The sequence below is a fragment of the Parus major genome, chromosome 2, assembly GCF_001522545.3.
Source record: "Parus major isolate Abel chromosome 2, Parus_major1.1, whole genome shotgun sequence".
Lineage (NCBI taxonomy): Eukaryota > Metazoa > Chordata > Aves > Passeriformes > Paridae > Parus > Parus major.
The window spans coordinates 181,082-191,010 of NC_031769.1; the positions used below are offsets into that span (position 1 = coordinate 181,082).

General features: G+C 55.1%; 1 protein-coding gene across 7 annotated transcripts in view; it reads right to left on the reverse strand.

Annotated features, from left to right (window-relative positions):
- The window catches only part of LOC107200260 (microtubule-associated protein 4-like), a 45,879-nt gene that overhangs the window by 2,906 nt on the left and 33,044 nt on the right, over positions 1-9,929 (reverse strand). For 5 of the 7 annotated variants that reach the window (XM_015618495.3, XM_015618499.3, XM_015618498.3 and 2 more), the window contains 4 exons: positions 8,000-8,125; positions 6,359-6,451; positions 2,435-2,516; positions 177-289 (listed from right to left, as the gene is read on the reverse strand). In XM_015618495.3, coding sequence (XP_015473981.1) covers positions 177-289; positions 2,435-2,516; positions 6,359-6,451; positions 8,000-8,125 — 414 coding nt within the window. The remainder of the gene's footprint in view (positions 1-176; positions 290-2,434; positions 2,517-6,358; positions 6,452-7,999; positions 8,126-9,929) is intronic. The other 2 variants (XM_015618497.3, XM_015618500.3) reach the window with 2 other exon arrangements.

The following is a 9,929-nucleotide window of genomic DNA, read 5'->3' on the forward strand; positions in this document are numbered from 1 at the left end:
TCCTCACCCTGGGTTCCCTCCTCACCCTGAGTTCCAGCCTCACCCTGGGGTGCACAGCAGAGCCCCAGAAGCAAGGAGGCTGTAACAGGCTGTGGTGGAGGAGCTGCACTTGAGGAGCAGCAGGAGGAGAACTGGATCAAAGCCATTCCCTGGATGTGGCAGGTCCCTGCTCTCACCTTGATGGCTCCTCCAGCCGGCGAGTGTCCCACGTTGTCCAGAGACCCCACTTTGGCCTGGGCCTTCTCCTTGAAGTTCAGCTTCTGGTTCTCGATTTTGACGTCTCCTCCCCCTGCAGGGACACGGACAGGGCTGAGTTTGGGGCCAGCAGTCCCACCCAGGTGTTCCCAGCCCTGCCCCAGAGCTGCTGGGGACCCTCTGGAGGAGGGACAGGACAAGTTCCACGGTCACTGGAAGGCTCAGCCTCTCCCCAGGACAAGCTTGGTTTCAAACTGGAAGACTGAAGTTGGTGATTTCCAGCCATGCCAGCAAACAGGGCCCTGGGGAATGCTGCCCATGCAGACAGGCTGAACAGATCCCCCTGATCTGCTCCTGAGGCTGCCTCCCCCAGCAGAGCTGTGAAATGCCACCCCCACACCCCTCACTGGTGCCATTCCAAGGCTGAGTCCCACTGTTGCTGTCCCTGTGTCCCTGTCCCTGCCCAGGCCTCCCCAGCTCAGCCATCTGTGCATGCAGCAGTGCCAGGACAGCTCCTGCTCCTGCCTCACTGCCTTCCTGCCCTCCTTATCCTTCCCCTGCTCCAGCCTGGCACCCCGGGCACCCCTGCCTGCCTGGACAGCTCCTCCCTGGCACTGCAGCCTCAGGAGGAGCTGGAGGTCAGAAAAAGAGCTGCAGAAATTTTAGCAAGAATTTTCCAGAATGGGAAAGATTCCAGAATGCTGCAGTTCCCATTAATCACAGAATCCAGAATCCTGGAATGGGTTGGGAGGGACATTAAGGATCATCCAGTGCCATCCCCTGCTATGGTAGGGACATTTCCCTCTGTCCCAGGTGCTCCAGCCCCAGTGTCCAGCCTGGCCTTGGGCACTGCCAGGGATCCAGGGACAGCCCCAGCTGCTCTGGGCACCTGTGCCAGGCCCTGCCCACCCTCCCAGGGAACAATTCCTGCCCAAAATCCCATCCAGCCCTGCCCTCTGGCACTGGGAAGCTTTTCCCTCTCATCCTGGCACTGCAGGCCTTGGGAAATCATTGCTCCCCATCTTTCATGGCTCCCTTCAGATCCTGCAAGGCCACACTGAGGTCACCCCAAAACCCTCTCCAGGTGAACAATCCCAACTCTCTCAGCCTTTCCTCACAGGGGAATTCTTCCCACAGACTGGGATCCCCAAAGATGATTCCTGCATGGACAGGGCCACCTTTCCCTGGCTGCAGTCAGTCCATATCCCAGCAGCTTCTCCGACAGCTGAGATCTTGCTAAGCACAGCTTTGCCTCCCGGCGACATCGTTCAACCCTGAGCCCCCCTCTGCGAGCCTGGCACGGCTGAGGGTGGAAATGGAGGGGTTTGTTCCAACAAAAGCAGCTCATCCCTGTGGGAGCTGCTGGCTGTGCTTCCATCAGGCCGGACAAGGGCAGCGATTGTCGCTCCCAGCTCGTTACTGGCGGAGGTCGCGGCCGTGGCACCGCGTTCCCAACGCGCCACCGGAGCCAGGGGCTCCTGCAGGAGGGACCTGCTCCAGCCTGGGGCTGGGGAGGCTGCAGGGCACTCCCAGAGGGGACAAAGAGCAGCCTGTGCCGCGGTTCCCAGCCCTGGGCTCTGAACTCTGCACGTTCATGGGTGGAAAAGCGTCCCCAGGCACTGGGGGCCAGCTGAAGGCACTGAACTGAGTGCTGAACTCCTTCAGGCTGAGCCAGCACCTCGGGCTGGGCACAGCCTGAGGAGAAACCTGAGATCCCCAGGAATTCAGGCAGAATTCTCAGCAGGGAGCAGCCAATTCCCACACTCAAACCAGAAAATTCACCCAAGGGCCAGAAGGGTTTCATGGGAGGCAGGAGCTGGACTCAAAGCTAAAAGGAGCTTTGTATGAGCTCTGAAGAACTGGAGGGAATTTCCTTTATCCTTCCACGTTCCATGAACAGCCTGGGATGTTCAGAGTGCCCCAAAGCCCTCTGTGAGCATGGATGAAGCTTCCTGGAATGATCATGGGAAGCAGCCACATTTTCCTTCTCCATGAGCAGGAAAAGCAGAAATGAGTTAAAGCTGGAGGTTATCTGCACAGGCAAGAGGACATCCCACATCTCCTAATCCCTGCTCATGAAAACACCAGGAACTGTGGAAGAAGCATTTTTAGGAATGCCCAGAAGCACTGGGGACACCCCTTGAAAGCAACAAGCCCCTTAAACTATTCCAGTTCCAATCCAGGACCGTGTTTCAGGGACAAAACTTACAGACAAATGAGGAAATGGCAAAATTCCTACCTGGCTTATGCTTGATATTTGCTTTAGATCCACACTTGGAGGACACTTTGGAAAGGTCGACTTTCTTGTTCTGGATCTGCACCTGGAGGGACAAAAAGCAGCAGCTGAGCACAGAGGAAGCTCTGCAGGCTCTGGAGGTCCAAGGGCAGCTCAGACACCACGCTGTGCCTGCTGAGCCTGTGCCCTGCTCTCCCTCGTTATTCCTCCTGCAGATCCCCAGGAATCCTGGAGTGCTCCCAGCTGTGAGCCAGGGGCAGCGAGGGACAGAGCCCAGGCAGCAGGACAGAGGGACAGAAGCAGCAAGAGGCCAAGCTCAGGGTCCAGCTCAGGATCCAGCAGCTCTGGGAACAGCAACAATAAAAACCAACCTTGCCTGGAGCCACGGTCCCCACACGGCTCCTGCCCAGCCTGGGGACACCTCCCAGAGCCCCCCACCAGCCCCAGCCTCTGCTCCCCACCACCATGGACAGCCTGGAGAAGCTCCAGGGACACCTCAGAGCCCCTTGCAGGGCCTGAAGGGGCTCCAGGAGAGCTGGAGAGGGACTGGGGACAAGGGATGGAGGGACAGGACACAGGGAATGGCTCCCACTGCTTGGATGGGATATTGTGAATTGGGAATTCCTGGCTGGGATGGAATTCCCAGAGCAGCTGTGGCTGTCCCTGGGTCCCTGGCAGTGCCCAAGGCCAGGCTGGAAGGGTTTGGAGCAGCCTGGGACAGTGACAGAGGTGTCCCTGCCATGGCAGGGCTGGCTCTGGATGATCCTTGAGGTCCCTCCACCCAAACCAGTCTGGAATTCTCTGAGGGATGATGGTGCCCAGATGGAATGCACTGCTCCAGGAATCCATCCCTCTCCAGGACAGTGCTGAGAGCAGCCACCAGCTGGAACCTGCAGGCTCAGAAGTTCTGCTCCAGGTCAGCTCACAGAGGAAACCCAGGGATTTCCTTTTGGATATGACAAGAACTCCTTGACCCACCAGCTACTCTGGGAGTTTCCTGAGAGTTCTCAGGATAATTTGGCAAAACTCTTCCCAGGGAAGCAGGGATCCATCCTCCTGCTCTGTGAGCACAGGGAGGAGTCCCAGGACAGCACAGCTCCTGCCACGTCCCCAGCCCTGTGACAGCCCCAAAAGGTCAATCAGACCCTGACTGGATTTTCTCAGGGGTTGTGAGTAAAGTTCCTACAGCTTTAATCACCAGTCCTTGCTTGCTCAGACCTGAGATTCAATTTATTTCACAGGATGCACTTTGAAATGCTGCTGCTTGTTAGAGCTGGGACTCCTGAGATCCTGACTGTCCCCCTGCATGGAAGGGTCTGTGTAGGAGACAGGAGCTGCAGAGCCAAACACAGACTGTGTGCCAGAAATAAACTTTGGGAGTTTGGCAGAGGCTCAGCTGGGGACTGTGAGCCTCAACTCTTGCTGGGTTTTCTGTCCCTGAGCACTTCCCAATCCAGCCAAGCCACAGGACAGGGAAACACTCCAAATTCCCTTCAGACCTTCACCAACACAACACTGCACTTTGTAAATTCCACCTCTGCTGCTTCCTCTGAACAGAAAGCTCGGTCAAAGGTTGGGCTCGATGGTCTTGGAGATCTTTTCCAACCTCAGTGGTTCTGAGAGTGGGAAATGCTAAAGAAAACCCATCAAAACCTTTTCCCCAGGAAACTGAAGTCTGTTTGTGTCTTTCTGGTGAGTGTAAGGTGAGCAGGAACCACAGCTCCTGCCTCTGGGGGATCTTGGCATGGAGAAGAAATGATCTCCTTGGATGAGGGCACCATCCTGACCAGAGAGCCAGCCTGGAGCCACCTGGGTGGGCTGGCAGGACAATGCCCAGCCCTGGGAGTGTCCCAGGCCAGGCTGGGCAGCCCTTGGAGCAGCCAGGGGCACTCAATGATCTTTAAGGTCCTTTCCAACCCAAACCATTCCATGTCCATCACTTCCACCACAGCAGCCCTGCAGCTCCACCAGGAATCTTTTCCAAACCACAGCACTCCTTTAGGATCCCTAAAAGCTGAAGGCACAGACCAGAGGAGACCTTCCAGACAGCTCCAGCTGGGATCAAACACTGGGAATTCCACCAGAAGGGATCATCACAACTACTTGAACAAGAAAACACCTTGGAGGAGGTCGCTAAAATCACAGTGCTCCAAAGGGAGGGGGGAAGACACAAAAATGAATTAAAGAAAATGAATTTTTTTGGGAAGACACTGAGCAGTCACATCCACACTGCCTGAGATGGAGGGCTGGGAATGCTTGCCTGGAGCTGCTTTGGGAGCATTTGGAACCTGGAAATGAGCTTTTGGCTCAGAAAATGCAGAATAAAGAGCTGCTTAAGTAGTTGAGCAAGGAGTAAAACCACAGTGGTGAGAGGGGAGTGTGGGAGAGGAGAAGAGAAGAAGAAAGCAGGGACACAGCTGTCCCCAGGGCTGGGAATGCCTGGCACTGCAGAGGGAAGGACAGGATGGTGATTCAGGAGCAGAAGGACACTTCACTGACACAGTTAATTAGGCAAGGAAAGATTCCCCCACATTTCAGCCCCATTTCTGGTAGCCTGAAAGAACAGGAAAGGCACCTGTGAGACTCCTGAAAGGCTGAACAATGTAAAGATGGCAAAATTGAAGTGGTTTATAAAATACAGCTCCTTGGAGTCCATGGACAGGGAAATGCTCCAGAAACTGTCACCAGGGTGGCCAAGGACACTTCTGCCACCAGCTGGGGGACAGGACCAGGTGGAACAGGCAGCAGGAATAGAAACTGGGCTCAAAAACCCCCTGAGGGCTCCCCACAGACAGCAGGGCTCACAGCAGCATTCCCAGATATCCTGTGGGAGCATTTCCATGGAAACACTCCCATAGACAGGTGTAAATCATGGAAACAGCAAGTGAGAAGCACAAATCCCAAACCCCCAGCAGGGATGTGGGAAGGCAGCCTGGGATCAGTGACTTCAGCATCTGTCTGTGGCCACCTTGGCAAGCAACCTGGAGGGAATTCATTTCATTGTTAAGGACCCACATTTGGTTGCCACTTTGTGAGGATTTGTGGAAAGATCAGTCATGTAGAGGTTCAGCCAGCTTTTCCCAGGAAAAGTGGCCCCAAGCTGGCTCCACAGGCAGGTCCTGAGCAGGGTTTGTGTCACTGCACCAGACTCTGACCAGACACCCAGGGCACCTCAGATGTGACAGCTGGACATCACTCCTCAGGAACCCAGGACATTTAGACACCTCTGCAAAAAACTTCCTTGGCCTCAACTCCTTCAGTGTCTTTGAAAGCACCCAAAGTTTGCATTCCTGAGCCCGTGCTGTGCCAGCAGCCCAGCTCTGTCAGGGTCTGCATGGTTAACCTGGGCTGCCTGGCAGGCACTTGGAGCATCCAACACCCCAAACCAAGCTGCAGACACCACCAGATTAATGTTCTATTTTAATGAGCTCAGCCCTGCTGCCAGAGATACCAGCAGCCTTTAAATTTAGAAATTAATCGCAGCTCAAAGGTTAAATCCCAGAGCCTTTGCCTGCTCCAAAGTCCCTTTTATGAAACAAGAAGTGAATGAGTGTGGCTCCAGCTGGCCCTGTAAGCCAGGGGAGAGTAGCAGGCCCTTCCAGACCATAATTAATGTGCTGTGGGAGATCCAGGTTCCAGGGGAGCTCAGGGAGTGAGGAGGTGCTGAGGGAACTCCCAGCCCAGGCTCAGCCACGTCTGAGTTTGGGCAGGAACAGCCCAGGTGTAGCTGTACACTGAAACAAAACACACAGTTCAGCCTGGCAGCCCGAGAGAAAATGCAATAATCCTCCAGGCTGAGCTGTCTCCAGGAGCCCTGGGCTCTGCCACAGCCTCTGCCTCCAGCAGGGCACTCCTGAGGCTGGCACACCCAACACAGCAGCAGAGAAGGAGTTAGCAGACAGACAGCTTGCCCAGACCCATACTTACATTCCCACCTCCAGGGACATGCTTAATATTGTCCTTGGAACCACACTTGGACTGAACATGGCTGTAGTTCGCTTTTTTGGAGACTATCTGGACCTGGAACGTTACAGAACGGAAAACAACACAAGGGAAGAGGACTGGTTAGAGTTGGCATTCAGCAGGAGGCTGAGGGGTGCTGGAGCAGCAGGGACCCTGTGGGACTCGCCCAGTGCCGGGGGAAGCCACCAAGAGAGGGACAGTGACAGAAGTGGAGGACAGGAGCTGCACAGACAGTGTTAGTGGCAGGCTGGGAGCACCGTGGGGAGCGGGATGGGACCGCCCTGGAGAGCTCCCTGGAGCAGGGAGAGCCAGCCCAGAGGATGGCATGGCACTCTCCATGCCCCAGGAAGCCTCCTGGGAGGTCTCCAGTGACAGCTGCCCCAGAGCAGGGAGAGCCAGCCCTCGGAGCCACCGTGCTGGGAGCTGCTCCGTGCCCACACCTGGACTGGCTCCAGCCCTGGACAACGTCCCTCCAAACTCCTGGGCAGCAAAGCTGGGTCTGAGAAACACCCTTCTGCTGAAAGTGGGGTCTGTCCCTCCCCTGAGGGTGTCCCACCTTCTACTGAAGGTGGGACCCCTTCAGAGGAACGATGTCAGGTGAGTTTTAGGTTAATGGAATTGTTTCTCCTCCTCACTGACTCAGATTGAAGGGTGTGAGAACGTGGCTGGCGGTGGCTCAGCAGTGCTGGACTTCATGATCTCCAAGGGCTTCTCCAGCCTCAATGATTCTGTGGTTTTTAAATACAAGAGGAGTGGCTGAGGTGAGCTCTACTCCCAGCAGTAGCTGGGTTAGACAGCAGTGTTTACACAGGGTTTACACAGGTTAGTAACACCACGGCTTAGCCTGCAGTTATTCACCCCAGCACGAGCGGCCCCAGCTGCATCCTGACTTGTGCAAGAGGAGGTGCCAAACCTGGAGCACAGCAGGGATCACCCAACTCTTGGGCAGCTCCCCAGAGCTCCTCAGCCAGGTCAGAAGGATTCAGGACTCAGGGAGCAGCAGCTGTGGGAACACAACTGTGCCATGGAGGGTGGAGTGGTTCACTGACTCCCTAGAGCTACAAGTCCTCTTCATTCCTGACCATTCCTGCCTGATCCTACTGGAATTAAACTCTGGCACTCCCACCTCACGCCATCCACTTGTACTTTGGAGTAACCAAATGGTGATGGCCTCAGGCTTGGAGTTCCTGTTTTGGTACAACTGGGTTGGGAATATTGCAGGAAAGATGTGAATTCCTTTGTATTCTGCAATGCTAAAGGAAGCAGCTGTGAGCTCAGCCTCTCTCCTCGTTACAAACTGGCTGTGTGTGAAGAGCTGGCTTTGAGGGAAACCCTCAGGCTCAGAGTCAAGGCTGTATTAACCTGGAAGTGAAACAGGAGGACTCTGCTCTGGAGACCTTTCCAGCAGGGGGGAGAAGATCCCTCCCTCCCTGGAGGAGTTTCCCTGGGAACATCTCAGGGTGCCCGAGAGAGAACGGGAAGTGTCTGTGCAAGGAACAGTGCCACTGACAGGAGAGAGGAGGACAGCTGGAGAGGAGGGACAGTGACTCAAAATGGAAACGTTTTCCTTCATCTCCCCCAGAGAAAAGTCTGAAAGGAACTCACTTTCCCATTGGGCTGTTTGGGGACCCCCTCTTTTGCTGAGGCTGCTTTAGGAGCCACTTTAGTGCCCGTGCTGGGCTCAGACCTGGGCGCGGCGGCGGCTGGCTCTGGCCTTTTCTCTATTTTCCCCTGGATGGAGACAAAGGGATGGTTTCAACCAGCAAAAGGAGAAGTGTGGGCACTGGAACAGGGATAAACCTGCTGCAGCAGGTGACCCAGGAGAACTCCTTGCATGCTCTAATTCCCAGGCCAAGGATAATCCCACGCCCAGGACCGGTGACACCGAGGGCACAGCATCGCCCAGCCCTGGGGCCACACACCAAGAATTCAGTTCTCAAAAAGCTCCTGGTGCTCTTCCTCGGGATCCACGTGAGCCCAGGACACTGATCCTGCCAAAAAAATCCAACCAAATCCCTGGGGAACCCAACAGCACCTCCTTCACATGGAGGACCTGGTGCAGACTGGGGAGGCAGAGACAGCCAGGGCTGCTCTGGGAGCTCTGCTGGACACACACCCCGTGCTCCCAGCTCACATTCCCACCCAGCCACGCTGCACTCAGCCCCTGAGCTCAACAGAACATTTCATTTTTACCTACCAAAAGGCAGGTGCACCTACAGAGTCCAGCTGAGCAGAAAATTGAAGGAAAATTTAAAGGTTTTATAGAAATTCAGTAACCAGAGTTGATAATATTCATTGTTTTCACAGTTTAGATGCAGAAGTGCAGCAGAACCTGCATTTTTTTTGGGGGGGGGGGGCTCAGCATAAATCTACAGATCAGTGAACAAAAAAAACCCCAACACTACGACATTCTCAGACTCTAAAAAACAGCTCCATGTTAATTAGACTACAAAAAGCACAATTTGCTTAACAAGGCAATTGTTAGGATTTAGTAACTCGATGAGAATATTTAGAAAATGAAGGGCAGTGCAATTGAATGCAAACTGAATCCCTTGAGCTGACAGGAGGAGGGCTGTGCTGCTGACTCTGAGGATAAATCCATGCTGTATCGATGCTGTCTGGGACACACAGCAGCCAGCCAGGAGTGCCCTTGACTTTCATGTGCCTGAGAGCAGATTAAGGCTCCCAGCATGGAATGTGCTCCTTTGGCAGCAGGTTAAGAGCTCTGGCCTGGGTTATGCAGCAGAGAGAAGAGGGAAGAGTTGAGGAACCACAAGCTCTGGCTGCTCAGCGCTCAGCAGGGGCTGCAGGCTTGTCCTGACACCCTGACACGCTTCTCCTTCCCGTGAGAGGGACGTGCTGAGGGTGGAAGTGCCATCCAAGAGCATCAGGAGGCAGTGAGAGCCCCAGGTTTTATCTCTGGTGATGGTTTTGCAGCACTACCCTCTCCCTGTGCCCACCACAGGCGCTCCCAAGGGACTGGTTCTGTGTCAGCTTCGGGCCTGATGACTTGGGCATGGGAAAGGTGCTGTGGTCCTTGCTCCCAAATCAGGATCTCCCTCATCCTAGCACACTATTCCACCTTCTGTCCCACCCAGCAGCCTCAGCTCGACTCAAAGGCAGGGGCTGGAACACTGACAAGGTGGTTCTGAGACAGGCCCAGGGACTGGAGAGCAGCAGCAGAGCTCTGGATCCCTGCAGGAATTCCGGGAACGGGGGATCCCAAGTAGGAACCTGATAAAGGCTCTGGATCCCTGCAGGAATTCCATGAGCAGGGGCTGGCTCAGGGGGATCCCAAGTAGGAACCCAGTGAGGAGCTCTGGATCCCTGCAGGAATTCCAGGAATGGGGGATCCCAAGTAGGAACCTCATAAAGGCTCTGGATCCCTGCAGAAATTCCAGGAGCTGGAGCTGGCTCAGGGGGATCCCAAGCAGGAACTGAGTGAGGGCTCTGGATCCCTGCAGGAGTTCCATGAGCAGGGGATCCCAAGCAGGAAGCCAGCAGGAGCTCTGGATCCCTCAGGAATTCCAGGAGC